At 51.5% G+C, this 21,868-nt stretch overlaps 2 protein-coding genes across 5 annotated transcripts in view; one reads left to right on the forward strand and one right to left on the reverse strand.

Moving 5' to 3' along the window:
• Positions 1–9,441, reverse strand: part of GIT2 (GIT ArfGAP 2) — a 51,884-nt gene extending 42,443 nt beyond the window's left edge. For all 4 annotated transcript variants that reach the window (XM_049767887.1, XM_049767886.1, XM_049767885.1 and 1 more), the window contains exons 1-2: positions 9,365–9,441; positions 2,466–2,599 (exon numbers count right to left, since the gene is read on the reverse strand). In XM_049767887.1, coding sequence (XP_049623844.1) covers positions 2,466–2,599; positions 9,365–9,416 — 186 coding nt within the window. In that variant the 5' untranslated portion in view covers positions 9,417–9,441. The remainder of the gene's footprint in view (positions 1–2,465; positions 2,600–9,364) is intronic.
• Positions 9,442–16,467: 7,026 nt separating this feature from the next.
• Positions 16,468–21,868, forward strand: part of ANKRD13A (ankyrin repeat domain 13A) — a 41,294-nt gene continuing 35,893 nt past the window's right edge. The window contains exon 1 of the mRNA XM_049767788.1: positions 16,468–16,712. Within this exon, the coding sequence (XP_049623745.1) occupies positions 16,617–16,712 (96 nt within the window). The 5' untranslated portion in view covers positions 16,468–16,616. The remainder of the gene's footprint in view (positions 16,713–21,868) is intronic.

The raw sequence follows: 21,868 nt of genomic DNA on the forward strand, positions 1-21,868 counted from the left end.
CCCTGGCAGTGCTGGGAGGACCATATGGGATGCCGAGGATCGAGCCCAGGTCAGCCACATGCAAGCCAAGCACCCACCTTGCTGGACTGTCTCTCCAGCAAGGATTTTCTCTTTTTATTCATTTATTGTTTTTAGGACACGCTCAACAGCGCTCAGGGCATACTCCTAGCTCTGCATTTAGAAATAATTCCTGGCGGGGCCGGGCGGTGGCGCTAAAGGTAAGGTGCCTGCCTTGCCTGCGCTATCCTTGGACGGACCGCGGTTCGATCCCCCGGTGTCCCATATGGTCCCCCAAGCCAGGAGCAACTTCTGAGCACATAGCCAGGAGTAACCCCTGAACATTACCGGGTGTGGCCCAAAAATAAAAAAAAAAAAAAAAAATAAAAAAAAAATAAAAAAAAAAAAAAAAAATAAAAAAGAAATAATTCCTGGGGCCCGGCGGTGGCGCTGGAGGTAAGGTGCCTGCCTTGCCTGCGCTAGCCTAGGACGGACCGCAGTTCGATCCCCCGGCGTCCCATATGGTCCCCCAAGAAGCCAGGAGCAACTTCTGAGCGCATAGCCAGGAGTAACCCCTGAGCGTCACAGGGTGTGGCCCAAAAACCAAAAACCAAAAAAAAAAAGAAATAATTCCTGGTGGAAGCGTTGAGGTTCAAACCTTGATCAACCATGAGAAAGGCAATCACTACCTGCTGTACTACTGCTCCGACCTGATATTATAGATTTTAAAGTTAAGAAGCACTAGGAGGGGGCCGGAGCGATGGCACAAAGGGGAAGGCATTTGCTTTGCCTGTGCTAGCTTAGGATGAACTGAGGTTCGATTTCCTAGCATCCCATATGATACCCCAAGCCAGGAGTGCATAGCCAGGAGTAATCCCTGGCATCACTGGGTGTGGCCCAAAAACAAAAACAAAAAAAGCACTGGGGGCTGGAGAAATAGCACAGTGGTAGGGTGTTTGCCTTGCACGCTGCCAACCTGGGATGGACCCAGCACTGATCCCCAGCATCCTATATGATCCCCTGAGCCTGCCAGGAGCAATTTCTGAGCAGAGCCAGGAGTAACCTGAGTGCCGCCAGGTGTGGCCAAAAAAAAAAAAAAAAAAGTTCTAGGAATCTGAATGTGTACTCTGATCAGAGCAGGGAAGACTGTTCTAAAAAATAGTGGCAGATACTTGGGAATAAGTATACAGTTATAAAAATTTTTGAAGACGGCAGCTTTTAGAAACATTCAACATAATATAAAAATAAAAAGATAAATTGGTTTTTAAAAAAAAAAAATTTTTTTCCTGGTGGTCAGAGATAGTTTAAAGGGCTAGAGTGCATACTTTGCAAGGAGGCCTGGAGTTGATTCCTGAAACAACAGCTCCCTAAGCAGTACAGACATGAATCTAAACTCCGTGCAGGGAACAGTCCCTGAGTATGGCCAGATGTAACCTAAAGACTTAACAACAGGGGCCGGAGAGATAGCATGGAGGTAAGGCGTTTGCCTTTCATGCAGGAGGTCATCAGTTCAAATCCCAGCGCCCCATATGGTCCCCTGTGCCTGCCAGGAGCAATTTCTGAGCCTGGAGCCAGAAATAACCCCTGAGCACTGCCGGGTGTGACCCAAAAACCACAAAAAAAAAAAAAAAAAAAAAAAAAAGACTTAACAACAACAACAACAAACCATTTCTGGAGACATTCTAAAAAGTTGGGGTCAGAGCAATAGCACAGTGGGAAGGGCATTTGCCTTGAACACAGCCAAACCGGTTTCAATCCTGGCATCCCATATGGTCCCTTGAGCCTGACAGGAATGAGCTCAGAGCCAGGAGTAACCCCTTAGTGATGTGGGGGTAGCCCAAAAACAAAACAAAACATTTAATTGGTTTGGAACAAGCGCTAGCACAGTGGTAGGGCAATTGCCTTGCATGCAGCTGACCCAGGACCAACCTGGGTTCAATCCCCAGCAACTCACAGAGTCCGCTGAGCCTGCCAGGAGTGCTTTCTGAAAACAGAGCCAGGAGTAATCCCTGAGCATCACCAGGTATGGCCCCTTCCCCCCCACCCAAATAAAAACAGTGGAATGCTTTCAGAATTGTTAATGACTATACTTGAGATTAGGGGGCAAGATGTATGTCAGGGGGCGGGAGAGATAAAGTACAGGAGAACCTGCCCTGCACGAGGCTGAACCTGATGTGGTGTCTGGTAGCACATAACAGTCCTGATTGGAGAACACTGAGCATAAAGCCAGTCAGAGCCCTGAGCATGCCAGTACAGCCTGCCCGCCCCCCAACACTCCTGAAAGATTCATGTTATCATGGTAGGAGGCCAATAGTAATACTAATAGGCGAGCCACCCTTCAGCAACGAACTCAGGGGTCCCTCTATGTTACACGGAAGTTTTGTAAAATCACACGTGACAGTCTCACTGCTGACCCCATGAGCCCCGCCGGCCTCGATCGCCCACCATGGGCAAGCCCCTGCCCTTACCTGAAGCAGTGTCGGGGGCCAGGGCGCGTGTCTCAGGTGCCGCACCTGCGAGATGTGCCGGCCCAGGCTGCGATGGACGCTGCAGCATTCATCACAGACGAACGTCCCCCGGTTGACCGATGCCCAGGAAGGATCTGCAAAGGAGGAGGAAGTGGCCGTAATGAGAAGAACATGCGCTGCTAAATGGCAAAAGAAGACCGAGGCCTCGTTTCTCCAGGAAAAAAAGGCAAACCAAATGGGGCCGGAGCGATAGCACAGCGGGGAAGATGTTGGCCTTGCACGCAGCCAACCCAGGACAGACCCAGGTTCGATCCCCGGCATCCCATAGGGTCCCCCGAGCCTGCCAGGAGCGATTTTAGAGTGCAGAGCCAGGAGTAACCGGAGTGCCGCTATGTGTGGCCCAAAATCTCCCACAAAAAGCAAACCAAGTAAGGCACTTCAGTCAACGTGCCCTGATGGGGTGTTTGTCTGGCCTAAGGGTACAGAGCTGAGCTGACAGCAGGAGTTGGAGCATGAAGTGGCCAGTCATCGCTGTTCTGATTCAGGGCTGATAAGGGGAACGGGAACAAGCCACCAAGGGCTCTCGGACGTCACCGGTCAATGGCTGCTATAAATCGTTGCCACAACTAGAAAACCGCTCAGCTGTCATGCTTATGAGGGGAGGCTGTAAGCGTGGCCGGGGAATGTTCTAGGATGTCCATTCGTTTTAAATAAACCACGGAGGCCTATCTCTGCAGCTGACCCAAAAGAAGAGAAGCTACAATAATAGACACCACACAGGGGTAAAGAGGTTCAAAATAAAAAAGAGGGAGAGATGTGTTTTTGGATGGGGGGAGAAGATAATGTTTTGTGCCTCCCCCCCCCCCCCCGTTAACTCCCAATGAGCTTCATTAGACAAGAAACAGAATAATCATGCTCAGGAACTATTAAGAATGAGATTCCTGGGCCTGGAGAGATAGCACAGCGGCTTTGCCTTGCAAGCAGCCGATCCAGGACCAAAGGTGGTTGGTTCGAATCCCGGTGTCCCATAGGGTCCCCCGTGCCTGCCAGGAGCTATTTCTGAGCAGACAGCCAGGAGTAACCCCTGAGCACCGCCGGGTGTGGCCCAAAAACAAAAAAAAAAAAAAAAAAAAGAATGAGATTCCTGCTGCATAAGGAAACCCAAACACTTTTTTTTTTTTTTTGGTTTTTGGGCCACACCTAGCGGTGCTCAGGGGTTACTCCTGGCTGTCTGCTCAGAAATAGCTCCTGGCAGTCACGGGGGACCATATGGGACTCCAGGATTCGAACCAACCACTTTAGGTCCTGGATCAGCTACTCCGGGCCAGAAACCCAAACACTTTAAGAAACCAAATCAAACCGATCTTTGCACACATCATCAGACTCACAATGGTGAGACAATAGGTGCCACTCAAGCTGCTTGGTTCTAAGGGTTCTATTTTCCAATTCCTCAGTGTCCACAAAAATCTTCAAATTGCATCCAATACCCTTTTAACCAAGTCCCACAGTTTATTCAAACTCTCATCACCCCATGGAATAAAGAGTTACAGGACTGCAATCGGAGCTGAACCCTGGGAGCGAGAGAGCCTAGTGGCAGAGAGGGTTGGGGTTGGGGACACTCAGTCCCAGGTCTGAATCCCAGGCCTTACTCTGGCAGCACAGGGGCTCGGGCCAGTTACCCCACTCAGTGCCTTCCACGGTTAGGCACTCAGTGGGACAGTACTATGTTGTATTCCACATGCAGGGCCCAGGTTAGATCTTAAGCACTGAAAACAAAAACGACCACCACCAAAACAATAATAACAGCAGACTCACATACCTTAATAATTTTCTCAATATTCTATTCTTGGGGGAGGGGAGGTTGGGCACACACGGTGATGCTCAGGGGTCACTCCTGATAATGCAAGGGGACTATATGGTATGCCCAGGATTGAACACAGGTTGGATGCCTGCAGGGCAAATGTATTCATTAGGCTATGTCTCCAGTCTGAAAATAAAATATTTTTATGGTGGGGGGGTATTGGGCCACACTTGGAGGCAGTCAGGGGTTGCTCCTGGCAGGCTCGGGGGACCACATGGAATGCCGGGGATCAAACCCGGGTCCGTCCCAGGTCGGCCGCGTGCAAGGCCAAAGCCCTACCTCTGTGCTATCGCTTCAGCCCTATTTTCTCAATACTCTTGAAATAGTTTCAAGAGCCCATTGAGACTCCTGAATGCTCGGCCAAGTTTTTGTTAGTCAATACTTAACATGCTGAGTATTTATGTCAGACACAGAACAATAAGGAAAAGAAACGCTAGCTGGTTTTTAAAAGGCAGATCTCAGACAGGGCAGGGGATGATCATCAAAATGAACACAAATGGGCGAAATCAAAAAAGTGAAACACTTAACGAAGAAGGGAAGTGCTGCAAGTCTGCTCTGCATAGAACAAGGGGCTGGCACCATCTGGTCCACGCCTTCCCCGCAGCCAACCCAGGTTGGATCCCCAGCATCTCATGGGCCCCTGGAATTCCCAGGGTGCAGTTAGAGAGGACCATGAGAGTCACAGGGGGTAGACCTGAAGGGTATGCAGAGCAGCACTGGGGTTCCCTAAGTAATCCTGGCACTTTAGGGCAGATGCTTAGAAGCACCGCCTCCCTCAGACCTCACACAGAAATGCCGGTTAGGCTGGCCAAGAAGTTGGGGGGGGGGCCCTAAATCCCCCAACACACAGAAAGATCAAAGCCAGAAACTCAGCAATTCACTGGAGCACAGCTCTGTCAGAACCGCATGTCATTCTAAAATGCTGATAAAAGGGGCCAGAGCACAGTGGGGAGGGCACTTGCCTTGCACGCGGCAGACCTGGCTCTGATCCCCTACCTCCCATAGGGTCCCTGACTGCCTAGGCATGATCCCTGAGTGCAGAGCTAGGAGTCACCTCTGAGTATAACTGGATGTGACCCCTATATTAAAAAAATAAAGCTAGGGGCCGGCGAGGTGGCGCTAGAGGTAAGGTGTCTGCCTTGCAAGCACTAGCCAAGGAAAGGACCACAGTTCGATCCCCCCGGCATCCCATACGGTCCCCCCAAGCCAGAGGCAATTTCTGACCACGTAGCCAGGAGTAACCCCTGAGCATCAAATGGGTGTGGCCCGAAAAACCAAAATAAATAAATAAATAAATAAAGCTAGTATAAGGAACATCAAGATAAAGCATTCCTACAAATAATATGTGAAGGCATTGTTTTGCGGGTTTTTTTTTTTTTTACAAAATGTTACCTCTGTTAACAACAAAAATCAGTATTAAAATATAGCTTGGGGGGGGCCGGGCGGTGGCGCTAAAGGTAAGGTGCCTGCCTTGCCAGCACTAGCCTTGGACGGACCGAGGTTCGATCCCCCGGTGTCCCATATGTTCCCCCAAGCCAGGAGCAACTTCTGAGCACATAGCCAGGAGTAACCCCTGAGCGTTACCGGGTGTGGCCCAAAAACCAAAAAAAAAAAAAAAAAAAAAAAAAAATATATAGCTTGGGTTCTTATATTATTCAGTGGAATCACAATCAATCTTCTTGGAGGTTATTAAACAGGAACATGGCACCTTGTTTGATTCTTGATTAATTCTTTTTGTTTGTTTTGTTTTGGACCACACCCACCGGCATTCAGGGGTTACTCCTGGCACTGAGCTCAAAAGTTACCTGGGCAGGCTCAGGGGGCCACATAGAATGCCAGGGAACAAACCCAAAAGAGCCGCATGCAAGGCAAAAACACCCTACTCACTGAGTTGGGTAAAATCTTTTGAGTTTCTTTTGCTGTTTTAATATGCCAGAGGCTTGGGGCCAGAGAGACAGCATGGAGGTAGGACTTTTGCCTTGCATGAGAAGGACGGCGGTTCAAATCCTGGCATCCCATATGGTCCCCAGAGCCTGCCAGGAGCGATTTCTTAGCATAGATCCAGGAGGAACCCCTGAGCGCTGCCAGGTATGACCCGAAAACCAAAATAAAATAAAATAAAATAAAATGCCAGAGGCTTTTATTTTAAATTTTTGGTGCTGGTTACCAAACGCAGGATAACATTCATGTGAAGGCCGGGTGCTCACCAGGCAGTGCTCAGCACTTACTCCTGGCTCTGAGCTCAGGAGTCACTCCTGGCAGGCTCCAGGTAACCATATGGGATGCTGGGGACCAAATCTGGGTCGGCTGCATGCAAGACAAGCAGCACCTTAGCTGCAGTTCTTTTTCTCTTTGGCCAGGAACCATACACTCTTACCACTGAGGCTCTGCCTCATTCTGGGCCAAAGTGTCTTCAGCTGAGCTCTAGCACCACAAAGGGGTCTCAGAAACGCTATGAGTAATGGAGAAGTCTGAACATAAATGCTACGTGTGAGAAAGAGTATACTCACACACATTCTCTGGACAGAAGGCCTTGGTGGGCCTCAAAATTAAAAAAAAACAGGTGAGGAGTTAAAGCATAATAGGTGAGTGTCTGGGCTGGGGATCTGTCTAGCATGTAGACAATCCCGGATGGACCAGGGTTCAATCCCCAGCATCCCATATGGTCCCCCGAGCCTGCCAGGAGCGATTTCTGAGCGCAGAGCCAGAAGTAACTCCTGAGTGCCACCAGATATGCCCCCAAAACAAAACTAAAAAGGATGAGTGTGTGGTTTATATGCAGCAGGCCTGGGTTTGATCCCTTAGCACCCATATGGTCCTTGCCAACAGCAAATCAGGATACCCCCCCCCTTGCCTTGCTTGAGTGTAACCTAAAAACCAAGGCGAAAAAAATATCTTGCTTATACTTAATCGAAACCAAACAGCAAAGTTTTATAAGTGCTGATTAATACATCAGATTTTGTTTTTTTGATTTTGCAATTGAAACTTGTTGAATGAATTAGAATGTTTTGGAGCCTGAATACCTGGCTGAAATGTTGAATGTGTTTTTTTCTATGTTAGTTATGACAATGACTTAAATTTTACATTGCCCCTGACTCTCCAGGGAAGGCTTTCAGGCTCTGCAGAAAAGTCCCAGCTTTTCTGCTAGGACTCAGCGCCAAGTCCTAGCTGCTCGAACGCATAGAACACTTCAAGGTAACCTAATTATATTCGAAACAGGAAGGAAATGACTCAAGTCTGAAGACCAGGCATCTGAGACAACAAGTGAACTGGTAGAGGGGAAGAGAGAAGCTCCCAGATGCATGTTGCAGACATGCAAGCTGGTATCTGGGGTGACGGGGGAGAAGTGGGGTCCCCTTGCCCCACCAACACCCATCCCCCCGGCAGCCACCAAGAAGCAGAGGCTCCCAAGAGGAAGTCTGACACGGGGTGCAAGTGAATCAGACGCATCTCAAAAACTTCAACAAATGGAAGCAGGCAAGGAAAGAGGAGGAACAGGCAGCATTTTGAGAAAATGCCACGGGAGAGTGTGTAGAAGCCAGTGGAAGAACCTGGTTTCTACAAAATTAAGGTGAAAACCCAACAAGCCGCCTCCACCTCTCCCCCAGTTTCAAAGGAAACCTGGGAGCCCCTCCCACACAATCTAGGCCATGGGAAAAAAAAAATTCACATCAGGCAGATGTATGGGGAGCTACTTACTTCTCTCAGGAGGCCCGGCCAGGCCAAGCTCTTTAACAGCTGCAAAAGCAGCGTTCAAAGCGGATGGCACCACCGTGTCCTCCAAGTCAAAGCAGAGGAGTCCAAACACCACCCCCAGAAAGCCACCGGGACCTGTCCATCCCATCCCCAAAGGGCAGGGCCAGTTCTGAACTGGCAGACCTGAAACTTGGCAGGACGGACGGAGTCCCGGGGTGTGTCTGTCTGTGCCCAGGGCCTCCTGGGTGCCCAGGGAGTGAGTCTGTCTCTCTGTCTCTGTCTCTGTGTGTTTCTGTGTATGTGTGTCTCTCTGTGTGTGTGTGTGTGTGTGTGTGTGTGTCTCTTTTGGCCCAGGTGTGTGTGTTTGTGTGTGTGTTCTCTCTCTCTCTCTCTCATTCGTGTATGTGTGTTGTGTGTGTCTCTCTTTCTGTATCTCTCTCATGTGTGTGTGTGTGTGTGTGTGTGTGTGTTCTCTCTCTGGCTCTCTCTCTCATTCGTGTATGTGTGTTGTGTATGTCTCCCTTTCTGTGTGTCTCTCTCTCGTGTGTGTTCTCTCTCTCTCTCTCTCTCTCTCTCTCTCTCTCATTCTCTTTCTCACTTGTGTATGTGTGTTGTGTGTGTGTCTCTTTCTGTGTCTGTCTCTCTCTCTCTTTTGGTCCAGGGCAGTCAACTCGGGACTCCTGTTTTGAGTCACAAACACCCAACTTGGGGGCACTTCCCCAAAGGGGTGCAAAGATTCTGCTGGATTCAAGAAACCCCACTAGGAGAGAGAAGGAAACACTCCAAGCCCACCCACCCACCTAAGTCATACAGAGAAGAAAGGGACAGATGGTGCCAGATCCTTGGGGCTTTCCGTGGCCGTCCTCCTCCTCGGGGGGAAGAAAGACGGGTCCCCCAAGACTCCCCACACCCAGAAACTGAGGCAACTGGACCGGATGGAGAAAGTGTGGGTGCAAGAAACCAAGGTGGGGGGGACCCCAGATCTCCTGCAACCGCCCCACGCCAGCCCCAGGGAGGGGTGCCCTGGCGCTGCTGCTGGGGTCTGTGCTCCGGCCTGGGGGGTGTCAGGGTGGGATCTGGGGTGTCAGGAGCCTGGGGGCGGGTTTTGGGGGGTCTGGGAGCATCCGGGGGGCCCCCCAGAGTCCAGGGGGGCCTTGGCAGGCAGCTGGGGCGCAGGGGAGGCCCGGGGGGCGCCGGCACCTGCTGCCCCCGGGTCCGAGCCAGCCGGGGGGGGGCCCCAAGGCCTGCCCGGGGCGTGGAAAGTGGGGTGCGCTTCTGCACCCCGTCTGCAGCCGGGCCGGGCCCGACCCCTCCCCGCCCGGGCCGCCCGCCGCGCGCTCACCCGGCCCGCTGCAGTCCGCGCACACGTCGCTGCTCCGGAGCCGCTTCGACATGGCTCCTCGTCCCCCGCCCGCTCCCGGGGCCGGTTCTGGTGCCGGTGCCGGTGCCCGAGCGGGAAGCAGGCCGGGCCGGCGGCGGCGGCGCTTCCGCTCTAACGGGTCCCGCGGCGGCGCCTCGCCCCGCCCCGCCCCGCCCCGCCCCTCGGCCCGAGTAACCCCGAGTGCGCAGGCGCGGGAGGTCATGTGATCTGTCAGGTGACCGGGAAGGGCAAGCGCCGCCGCCGCCATCTTGGGTGAGGGCAGCCCCGGGCCTGCTCCACCCCAGGGTATCCCCTCTATCCTGACTAGAGCTTGGGTGTTGGTTCTGCCTTTGGGGTTTTAGTTTTGGTTTTTGGTTTTGGTGTAGGGGCCACGCCCTAAACGGCGGCACTCAGGGTTTCCTGAGGTCATTCCTGGCGGTGCTCTGGGGAACCCCATGGGAATGGGATGGGATGGCATGGCATGGCATAGCATGAGATGGCATGGGATGGCATGGGATGGGATGCAGCGTGCAAGACAAACGCCTGCCCTCCTCGCTGTCTGTGCATATTATGGCTCCCAACCTAGCTAAAGGCTGTACTTGAGTTGAGTCTCTTTTCTAAGCTTCCCCCCTCCCCCCGACCCTGATTTTAAGGCCAAGGGAAGCTTCAAGAGACCCAGGGGCTGTCATCAACAATGAAATCATGAGACCCAAATTTGGGGTCCTTAAACCAAAATGTAAAGTGGGCCTGTGGTGATGGCAGATTGGAGACAGGGCTTTGGTGGTGGCATGCATGGAATGGATTCTGAGGAACAGAGGTTAGGCTAGGAGGGAGGTTGACTCTGGGACTGGGATAGGTGCTGACACATAGTGTGTGTCTAAAACCGAACTTTGAACAACTTTGTAAATCATGATGGTTTCAATTAAAAAATATTTTTTCAAAAATTTAATTACAGGGGCCGGGTAGGTGGCGCTGGAGGTAAGGTGTCTGCCTTGCAAGCGCTAGCCAAGGAAGGACCGCGGTTCGATCCCCCGGCGTCCCATATGGTCTCCCAAGCCAGGGGCGATTTCTGAGCACATAGCCAGGAGTAACCCCTGAGCTTCAAACGGGTGTGGCCCAAAAACCAAAAAAAAAAAAAAAAATTTAATTACAGGGGCCGGGCGGTGGCGCTAAAGGTAAGGTGCGCCTGCCTTGCCTGCGCTAGCCATTGACGGACCGCGGTTCGATCCCCCGGTGTCCCATATGGTCCCCCAAGCCAGGAGCAACTTCTGAGCACATAGCCAGGAGTAACCCCTGAGCATTACAGGGTGTGGCCCAAAAACCAAAAAAAAAAAAAAAATTTAATTACAGCACTTAATACTTTCTTGACACAAACAAACAGAAGCCAAACCAAACTAAAAAGAGATCAATGGATTGGAGGCAGTCCTGAGTCAAGTTGACAGCAGGACACCGAACAAGTCCATTTCTTTTATTTATTTAATCCAGAAAGATGTAACAAGCTTCTCTTCATGAGCATACACACCATCCCAGGCACTGGAAAAACAGTGCGTAAGCCATTCAAAATTTCATGTTTTATGGCACTTATCTTCTGCTGCAACAGACTTACTATAAAACAAGTACAGTACAAATATGTCAGGATATTTCTTCAAGCTGTCATTGTCATTTCCTCCACAAAAACAAAGAGGATATGTCTTTCTACCGGAAGCCCAGAATTTATGTTTTTGTGTCCTGTTATCTAGGAATCATTTTTACAGCTTGAAAGAGTTGTAGAGAATAAGAGAAATTGGAGAGCCAGAGAAATAGTGCAATCGGTAGGGCACATACCCCTCCCCCATGACACCAGTCTCTGGCACTCCTGAGCACAAAGCCAGGAGCAAGCCCTGAGCACTGCTGGATGTGGCACCCAAAAATAAATAAATGAGAGAAAGAAGAAAAAAAAGAGAAGTAGGAAGAAGAGAAAGGAGTATTCCACATATGCCACAGAAATCATATGAGACCCACAAAGCAACAAACACCATGTGTTGAGATTAATACGTGTGAAAAATGAATATTGCATTTATTTATCTGAAAAACTTTTGCTTATTTTGGGTACACCTGGCAGTGATCAGAGATTACTCCTGGCTCCGTGCTCAGGGATCACTTCTGGGTGCCAAATGGGATGCTGGGGCTCAAACTCAAGCTGACTGCATGGAAGGTAAGAGCCCTTCCTGCTGAATCATCTTTCCAGGCTCCAAACGAATATTTTGTGCATTTATTATAAGTAACACAATGATGATTTCCACTGTGACATATACCTTCTTGGCTTCAGGTAATCCTGCAAATAAAACAGATATGGGGCCAGAGATAGTACAGCGAGGAGGGCGTTTGTCTTGCACATGATCCCCAGCATCCCATATGGCCCTGCCAGGAGTGATTCTGGACCACAGAGGCCAGAGCCAGCACCCCTGAGCACTGCCAGGTGTGCTCCAATGACTGAGAGAAGAGAAGGAAGTCCAAGATGCAGATGTCTGGAAAGCATCAGGTTTCAGGAGTACTGGTCTCTGCTCCTTCTTTCCATTCGTGTGATGGGTGGCAGAGAACACCCAGATCATCCCCAAACATTCTGCAACCAGAGCGTCTGGAGCCTGTCGCCATAGGAAGCACCTGCATCTTGTTTTGGTTTGAAGTCACCCGTCTCCTGTCCCACATGCACGGAGGATGGATGAGGCCAGGAGTCTGGAGCAGCTGCTGTTGCTGGCATCTGAGACGCTGCACACGCACAGGCCCAGAAGGCAGAGTTATTTCAGCTTTTCCGGACGCATGAAATGACTCCAGCCGGCTCTGAGGTCTGGTCATAGGGAATTCAGACTAGCCCAGTGTCTGTAACTTGACTCTGGTCACCTTCAATCCATCGGAGACCTGAGGGGTAGCAGAGTGGGGGAGGGCTCTTGTCTTGCACACGGCCTTCCAGGGTTCGATTCCAGGCGGCATCCCATATGACCCAGTCAGGGCAGAGCACAGAGCCAGGAGGAAGCCCTGAGCACTGCAGGGTGTTGGCCCAAAACCAAAAAAAAAAAAAAAAAAAATCAAGAAAAAGAAACTAGATACCTTTTTGAATTAATATTCTTTTATTCCAGGGGCCAGAGAGATAGCATGGAGGTAAGGCGTTTGCCTTACATGCAGGAGGTCATCGGTTCTAATTCCCGAGTCCCATTTGGTCCCCCGTGCCTGCCAGGAGCAATTTCTGAGCCTGGAGCCAGGAATAACCCCTGAGCACACTGCCGGGTGTGACCCAAAAACCACACACACACACACACACACACACACACACACACACACACAAATATATATTTTTTTTTCTTTTTTTTTTCTTTTTTTTTGGTTTTTGGGCCACACCCAGCAGTGCTCAGGGGTTACTCCTGGTTGTCTGCTCAGAAATAGCTCCTGGCAGGCACGGGGGACCCTATGGGACACCGGGATTCGAACACCACCTTTGGTCCTGGATCGGCTGCTTGCAAGGCAAACGCCACTGTGCTATCTCTCCGGGCCCATATATATTCTTTTATTCTTAGATTATTCTTATGAAGAAGGTTCTCTGGAGTCCAGGGTGCTTATTATTTAGCAGTATGCATAGCTATAAAGCGATATTTCAGTAGCTGATTAAAAATAATAAAGGGGGCTGGACCTTGCTGGACCCAGGTTGGATCTCTGGGTCCCCTGAGTCTGCCAGGAGTGATTCCTGAGGCCCAAACCCCCCCCCAATAATAATTTTTATCATTATTTAAAATAAATAAAACAGGGGCCGGGCGGTGGCGCTAAAGGTAAGGTGCCTGCCTTGCCTGTGCTAGCCTTGGACGGACCGCGGTTCGATCCCCCGGTGTCCCATATGGTCCCCCAAGCCAGGAGCAACTTCTGAGCACATAGCCAGGAGTAACCCCTGAGTGTTACTGGGTGTGGCCCAAAAACCAAAAAAAAAAATTAATAAATAAATAAATAAATAAATAAAACAGCTAGAAAGGGCTTGGATGGGAACATCCTTAAGAGCCCAGGCCAAGTTTTGCTCCTGGCTCTGCAACTCAGGGTGTCTGACACCCTTGGCAGGCTTGAGGGGTGGGGTGGGGGAGGCAGGGGACCATGATGATCCGGATATCGACCCTAATATCGCTGCTATGGTGTCAGGTGTGCCCTACTAGAAAAGAAGAAACAGTGAAAACATATACCTAGGATTTTGGGGTGTTTTTTTTTTTTTTTTTGGTTTTTGGGCCACACCCTGTGACGCTCAGGGGTTACTCCTGGCTATGCGCTCAGAAGTTGCTCCTGGATTCTTGGGGGACCATATGGGACGCCGGGGATCGAACCGCGGTCCGTCCTAGGCTAGCGCAGGCAAGGCAGGCACCTTACCTCCAGCGCCACTGCCCGGCCCCGGGTGTTTTTTTTTTTTGCAGGTGAGTGTAGCAGGTCAGCCCCTGAAGAGGTTGACTGATGGAGGGATGGAGAATGAGGCCCTTTTCTTCCAGCTCGGAGCACGCGTCTGCCACCCTGTCTAGCCCACGGTTCTGAGGTGAAACGGCGGGTAAACAGCTCGCAGACAATCAGGCTCGTGGAAATATTTGCTTTATTCGGATGGACAAAACTGAAGTCCAAAGACTCAGATTCAGTTCCAGCCAGCAAAAGGCCCTCGCCTTCCACAGACCCTTGCTCTTATAGTCCAGAGTCAGGTCCCACCCAATGGTGGGATCAGATACCAACCAATGGTGGAAGCAGAATCAGGTCCTACCCTAGGGTGGGGGCAGAATGCCAGGTCACACCCTAGGGTAGGGCACAATCACCTAATCAGATTAGGGTGAGCAACATAGTAATCCCCCAAAATATTTACATACACAACAATTCCCCCTTTTGTTTTTAGTAAAGACGCGTGCTCCGAGCTGGAAGAAAAGGGCCTCATTCTCCATCCCTCCATCAGTCAACCTCTTCAGGGGCTGACCTGCTACAGTGAGGGGTTCAACCCCACCTCTTTTTTTTTTTTTTTTTTTTGGGCCATACCCGGTAATGCTCAGGGGTTACTCCTGGCTATGTGCTCAGAAGTTGCTCCTGGCTTGGGGGACCATATGGGACACCGGGGGATCGAACCTCGGTCCGTCCAAGGCTAGCGCAGGCAAGGCAGGCACCTTACCTTTAGCGCCACCGCCCGGCCCCTCAACCCCACCTCTTTCCCCTTCTCCTTAGCACAGCGGTGGGGTGTTTGTCTTGCTTGGAGCGAACAGTTTGGTCTCCTGCATCCCATATGGTCCCCTAAGCCTGCCAGAGAAATTCCTGAGTGCACAACCAGAAATAACCCCGGAGCATCGCCAGGTGTGGCCCAAAAACAAACAAACAAAAAAAATAAATAAAAATAAAAATGGTGGGGGGGGGGGCGGAGAGATAGCTTTAGCATGTGCCTAACCCAGGGCAGACATGGGTTTGATTCCCAGCATCTCATATGGCCTCCCAGGGCCAGCCAGGGGCAATTCCTGAGCACAGAGCCAGGTGTGTGACCCCTGGACACTGCCAGGTGTGACCTCAAAACCAAAATAAATCAATCAGTAAATAAATAAAAAGAGGGGCTGGAGGGAGAGAGAGCACAGTAATAGGGCCTTTGCCTTGCATGCAGATGACCCAGGAGGGTTGTCTTGGCATCCCATAGAGTTCCCAGTGGCTTGCCAGGAGTGATTTCTAAGTGCAGAGCCAGGAGGATCTCCTGAGCGCCACCGGGTGTGACCCCAAAACCAAAAATAAATAGGGGCCGGAGAGATAGCATGGAGGTAGAGCGTTTGCCTTGCATGCAGAAGGACGGGGGCTCGAATCTCTATGGCATCCCACAGGGTCCCCAGTACCTGCAAAGATAAACACCTGAGCACCAGCGGATGTGACCCCCCAAAACCGAAAGTAAATGAACAAACAAACAAATAAGTAAATAGGGGCCAGAGAGATAGCATGGAGATAGAGCATTTGTCTTGCATGCAGAAGGACAGGGGTTTGAATCTCTATGGACTATGGCATCTCATAGGGTCCCCAGTACCTGCAAAGAGAAACACCTGAGCAACACCGGATGTGACCCCCCAAAACTGAAAGTAAGTAAGTAAGTAAGTAAATAAATAAATAAATAAATAAATGAATAGGGGCCGGAGAGATAGCATGCAGGACGGTGGTTTGAATTCCACAGGCATCCCATAGGGTCCCCAGTACCTGCAAAGAGAAACACCTGAGCACCACCAGATGTGACCCCCCAAAATCGAAAGTAAGTAAGTAAGTAAATAAATAAATAAATAAATAGGGGCTGGAGAGATAGCATGCAGGATGGTGGTTTGAATCCCATATGCATCCCATAGGGTCCCCAGTACCTGCAAAGAGAAACACCTGAGCACCACCGGGTGTGACCCCCCCCTAAAACCGAAAGTAAGTAAGTAAGTAAGTAAGTAAATAAATAAATAAATAAATAAATAAATAAATAAATAAATAAATAAATAAATAAATAGGGGCCGGAGAGAGAGCATGCAGGACAGTGGTTCGAATCTCATAGGCATCCCATAGGGTCCCCCCTGGAGCCTGCCAGGGGCTGATGTCTGAGCGCAGAGCCAGGAGGTGACTCCCCAAACCGAAAATAACTAAATTAATAAATAAATAAACTAAATAAAATTAATTGATCAATTAATTACCATCAAACTAAAGAAAGCCCCTCCCCAGGGTTCCCTCCCTGCCTCCTCCCACTGCCAGGCCCAGGCCCAGGGCAGAGGGCCGGGCCGAGCCGGGCGGGACCATGTGGGGCTCCGGACGCGGGGGTGTCCGGCTGGGCTGCCGCGGGCCGCGGCCGCCCCCTGGACGCTGCCCGGACCCCGCTCCCTCGAGGGGTGTCCCGGGACCCCCCGCGCGCCCGGCCTGCCGAGCCCGGGCCGATCCGAACCGGGCCGGGCCGAACCGGGCCACCCCCGCGCCGCGGCCACCCCCGCGCCGCCGTGCGCCCTCCGCCTGCGCGCGCCGCTTCCCGGTTCCGGCTCGGGCCGGGCGCTGGGGCGCTCGGAGCTCGGATCTTGGCTCGGCTCGGTTCGGTTCGGTTCGGCCCGGTTCGGTCCGGTCCGGTTCGGTCCAGACAGCCTCCAGCTAGCCCCCCCGAAACGACCCCCGGGCACCCCGGCGGGGCTTGGCGGAGCCCCTGAGTTCGGCCCGGTTCGGCCCACTTGGGCCCCGGACTCGAACCCCGAGCCCGGGGCCCCTCGCCATGTCCTCGGCCAGCGACCCCGGAGGCCGCTTCCCGCTGCACCTGCTGGTCTGGAACAACGACTACCGGCAGCTGGAGAAGGAGCTGCGGGACCAGGTGAGGTTGGGGTGCTGGGGGGCTTCGGGTGGGGTCGAGGGCGGAGAATGGGGACCCCTTACACCCCGCGGTGTCCAGCCTCAGCCCCCCATCCCTGGATCCCGCAGGCAAGGACCCGAAGGACCGTCTGCATCTTCATCCCCATCCTTCCTTCCTCCCTCCTTCCTTCCTTCCTTCCTCTTTCCTTCCTTTCTTCCTTCCTTCCTCCTCCCTTCCTTTCCTTCCTTCCTTCTTTCCTTCCTCTTTCCTTTCTTCCTCCTTCCTTCCTTCCTTCCTCCCTCCTTCCTTCCTCTTTCCTTTCTTCCTCCTTCCTTCCTTCCTTCCTCCCTCCTTCCTTTCTCTTTCCTTCCTTCCTTCCTTCCTTCCTCTTTCCTTTCTTCCTCCTTCCTTCCTTCCTCCCTCCTTCCTTCCTTCCTTCCTTCCTCTTCCCTTCCTTTCCTTCCTTCCTTCTTTCCTTCCTCTTTCCTTTCTTCCTCCTTCCTTCCTTTCCTTCCTTCCTCCCTCCCTCCCTTCTTCCTTCCTTCTTCCTTCTTTCCTTCTTCCTTCCTACCTTCCTTCCTTCTTCCTTCCTTTCTTCCTACTTTCCTTTCTTCTTCCTACCTTCCTTCCTTCTTCCTTCCTTCCTACCTTCCTTCCTTCTTCCTTTCTTCCTTTCCTTCTTCCTTCCTTCCTTCATTCTTCCTTCCTTCCTACCTTCCTTCCTTCTTCCTTCCTTCTTCCTTCCTTCTCCTTTCCTTCTTTCCTTCCCTCCCTCCCTCTCTCCATCCATCCATCCATCCTTCCCTCCCTCCCTCCTTCCTTTCTTCCTTCCTTCCTACCTTCCTACCTTCCTTTCTTCCTCCCCTCTTTCCTTCCTTCATCCCTTCTTTCCTTCCTTCCTTCCTCCCTCCCCCCCCCCACATCGTGGTCCCCCAGATGCAGGGCTTTGGGGTGATGCTGCTGCTGCTGCTGATGGAGACAGTGTGTTCAGGCCTTTCCCAAGCCTGCACGGCTCCCTTGGCCTTGACAGCCCTCCACCCCCACAGTTGGATTTTATTTTCTCTCCGTCTCTACATTTTGGTGGGAAGAAAAAAAGAGAAGGCCCCCCCCCGAAGTTAATGTGTCCCATCCTGCTTGCTGCAAGCCCGGTGGGACTCTGAAGCCCTGGCTAGCACCAAGGGGGGACGCTCCTGGGGGCACATCTTCACCCACTTAGTTCTTCTTCCTCCTCCTCCTCCTCCTCATGCCGCCCTCCCAAAAAGATTGGAGGGTGCCCCCATGTCCCCTCCGAGCCGCCCTCTCTCCCTCTGCACCCCCCTTTATTATCATTATTTTTTTCAAAGCTTAGGCTGGCTTGGGTTCACTCTCAGGTCCCGTGACCTTGGGCAAGGACCTGCTAGAACTTAGCTGTCTGGGGGAGATGCTGCTGTTGAACACCACCCCAACCCCCCCACAAAAACTCACTTCCGGTTAGCCTGGTCCTCCACCTGCCAGGCCCTGGCATTTTCAGCATCTCATGGGGCAGACCAGCCAGCAGCTGCAGCAGTCGGGGAGTCACTGGTGCAGGGATTCGTGAAGCCACTTCCTGTCCTAAGGTGCCCTGGTTACTGGGCCTCCACTTTTGGGGGCCACCTCACCTCTCTAATGCAGTGGTTGCCCTCTTTTCCACATCCGGAAGGGCCTAGTTGGGTGTGACAAAGTTGGGAAAAGGGGGGTTATTACTACTGACCTCAAGAGGGTAAGACTTGGGGTGGCTCCTGGGTAGAACCCCCAATATGCAAGAGACCCCTCCCAACCTCCCACATCAAGAAGGACCTGCTTTCAGATAGATAGCCACACTTACGAGTTTCTTTCCCCCACAGTTCTGGACACTTAGAATAAATCTGGGTGGTTTTTTGGTGCAGTTTTTTGGCTTTGGGGCCACGCTCAGCAGCCCTCAGGGGTTACTCCTGGATGTGCACTCAGAAACCGCTTCTGGTAGGCTCAAGGGACCCTATGGGATGCTGGGGACCCTCCCCGTTGTGTATCACTCTAGTCCCTTGGTGTAGTTCTTGATGTCATTTTGTCATTTTTGTTCGCTTAAGCCCTGGCTTGTATTTTTGTTGTTGTTGTCGTTGAATGGTTCAAAACGAACATTATAACTTTTGAGACATTTTTGAGATAAAGGAACATTGTTGTTATTGCTAGAGGCACAAAAATGGAACAAGGTAAGCAATCTCACACACACTCCTTTTTAGGGGAGTTCCTTGTGTTCTCTAGTTCTCCTTGTTTCCTTTTTTGCTGTTCACTTTTGTTTTTTGGGGGACACACCCAGTGATACTCAGGGGTTCCTCCTGGCTCTACACTCAGAAATCGCCTCTGGCAGGCTCCGGGGACCAGATGGGACGCCAGATTCTAACCAACGTCCTTCTGCATGCAAGGCAAACGTACTACCTCCATGCTGTCTTTCCGGCCCCTGGTGTAGTTCTTTTTTTTTTTTTTTTTTTTTGGTTTTTGGGCCACACCCGTTTGACGCTCAGGGGTTACTCCTGGCTATGTGCTCAGAAATCGCCCCTGGCTTGGGTGGACCATATGGGACGCCGGGGGATCGAGCCGGGGGATCGAACCGAGGTCCTTCCTTGGCTAGCGCTTGCAAGGCAGACACCTTACCTCCAGCGCCACCTACCCGGCCCCATGGTGTAGTTCTTGATGTCATTTTTGTCATTCTGTGCTCTTAAGCCTTGGCTTGTGTGTTTTTTTTTTGTTGTTGTTGTTGAATGGTTCAAAATGGACACTATAACTGTTGAGAAATTTTTGAGATAAAGGAACATTGTTGTTACTGCTTTAGAGGCACAAAAATGGAACAAGGTAAGCATCCCCCCCACACACACACACACTTCTTCTTAGGGGAGTTCCTTGTGTTCTCTAGTTCTTGTTTTTTTTTTTTTTTTTTTGCTGTTCCTTTTTGTTTTCCAAGGGACACACCCAGTGGTACTCAGGGATTACTCCTGGCTCTGCACTCAGGAATTACTCCTGGTCGGTGTTAGGGATCGAACCCTGGTTCATCTTCTGATCCTCAGATCAGCCCTCTGGGAGGCAAAATGCCCTCCCCCCTGTGCTGTCCCTCCAGTTCATCTTGTGTCTTTTACGTTTAGCTGAGCACCCCTGAAAGTCCACAGTCTTCTCTGCATTTGAACCCTTGGCTCTGACAGAATAAATGTATTGTCCTGGTCAGCCACCGTCTTCATGAGATCATGCCCCACCACCACTCCCACCCCTGGGTAAATAAACGATTCACCTCTGGGCCTTCCACACTGGGATGTGATTCCCTCATTCGGCCTGCCTGAACGCGGCTCCAGTCCTCTGGCTCTGAGCCTCACCCGGGACCAGCGTCTGTGTGTCAGCTCTGCCATCTCCATTCAGTGGCCTTGGGCTTCTCCCTCACCAGTCTTGGGAGATCCCCCAATCCAATACAAGCGAACTAACAACAGAAGTGAAAACTCCTACTTACGGGCCAGAGAGATGGCACAGCGGTAAGGCATTTGCCTTGCATGCTCCGACCCGGAACAGACCCAGGTTCGATCCCTGGCATCCTATGTGGTCCCCCGAAATCTGCCAGAAGAGATTTCTGAGCACAGAGCCAGGAGGAACCCCTGAGCGCCACCGGGTGTGACCCAAAAAAACCAAAAAAAGAAAAAAAAATTTGCGCTCAGTAGAATAGAAGAGCTTCGCCCTCGCCGTTCAAACCACAGGCCCTGTCAGTACCAGTTTCTGGGAACACTGGGCCTTCTGTTCCCCAGAGGGTAAGGGACCGAGTTTAGAGGCCACACAGTCCTTCAGTTAGGGGAAACCCCGTGAGACCAGAACAAAGCCTTGGTTTATAAACTAAGCCGGGGCCGAGTTGCGTGAGCTCTTCCAGGCTGCTGTGATAAAGTGTCCAAAGAAAGGCCTCTGCTTGCCTCCAAGTGACCGAGGCTTGGAGGCTGAGGTGATCATACATGGAAAGAAAGAAGGAATTAGGTTTTCTGAGTTGGCTTCTCATGTCCAAGAGGACAAGGAGAGGAGTCTTCAAACCTGCACTTAATTTGGCACTGATTCCTGTTTTTGAGACACACCCAATGTCACTCAGGAGTTCCTCCTAGCTCTGCACTGAGGAGTCACTCCTGGCAGGCTCGGGGAACCCTGTGGGATCGAACCTGGGTTGGCCCTGTGCAAGGCAAACAAAACACCCTCCCCACTGTGCTGTCACTCTGGCCCTAGGAAAATAATTTGTTTGTTGTTTGTTATGGGGTCATACCCAGCAGCAGCGCCCAGGGGCCTGGCTCTTCACTCAGGATCACACCTGACAGGCTTGGAGGACCGTATGGGGTACTGGGGATCAAACCTAGATCCCTAGTTATGATGGTTGGACTTAGGAAGTTGGGTTTTTTTGGATTTTATTTTTATGAGGATGATATGAAAATGACCATATTCAGTAGAAGCCATACTTCTTTTATTTGGTTTTGGTTTTGGTTTTTGGGCCACACCTGGGGTTACTCCTGGTTCTGCACTCAGAAATCACTCCCGGCAGGCTTGGGGAGCCTATGGGATGTCAGGGATCGAACCCCGGGTCTGTCCTGGACCAGCTGCATGCAAGGCAAATACCTTACCGCCGCACTATCACTCGGCCCCAGAAGCCATACTTCTAAATTCAGTCTTTCCCCGATTCATAAGGGCAGGGCGGCCCTATCTACCCCTTGGTGATGCTGGGTAAGGAAGGAGCTTCTAGAATCCTTCAGGCTGCCAGCCAGGCCAAGGAGAGACAGCCCGGAGTTACTGCATTTGGCGTTGTGGGAATATTGTGTGTCGGAGGGCTTTCTCCTGTCACTGTTGTGCGTGTCTTTAGCTTCTGGGGGGTTTTCAGCACTTGACTCTGGAATGGGCTTGGCGTTGGATGATTTTGCCGGAGCAGGACTAATGTGTCTGTTCTGAGCATGTTTATGATGGGGCTGATGAGGTCTGTTTGGTAGCTTTGGTGTTGTAGATACTTGGAGATCCACGGCAGGTCTCAGACTACAATGTGGGGGCAATGTGGGCATCTCTGCTCCTACTATGTGCATTTATTGTTTGTTTTTGTTTGGGGCCATACCTAGCAATGTTCAGGGGTTCTTCCTGGCTCTGCACTCATGAATCACTCCGGGCAGGCTCTGGGTACCGTA

Source organism: Suncus etruscus, chromosome 2 (genome assembly GCF_024139225.1).
Source record: "Suncus etruscus isolate mSunEtr1 chromosome 2, mSunEtr1.pri.cur, whole genome shotgun sequence".
Taxonomy (NCBI): Eukaryota; Metazoa; Chordata; class Mammalia; order Eulipotyphla; family Soricidae; genus Suncus; species Suncus etruscus.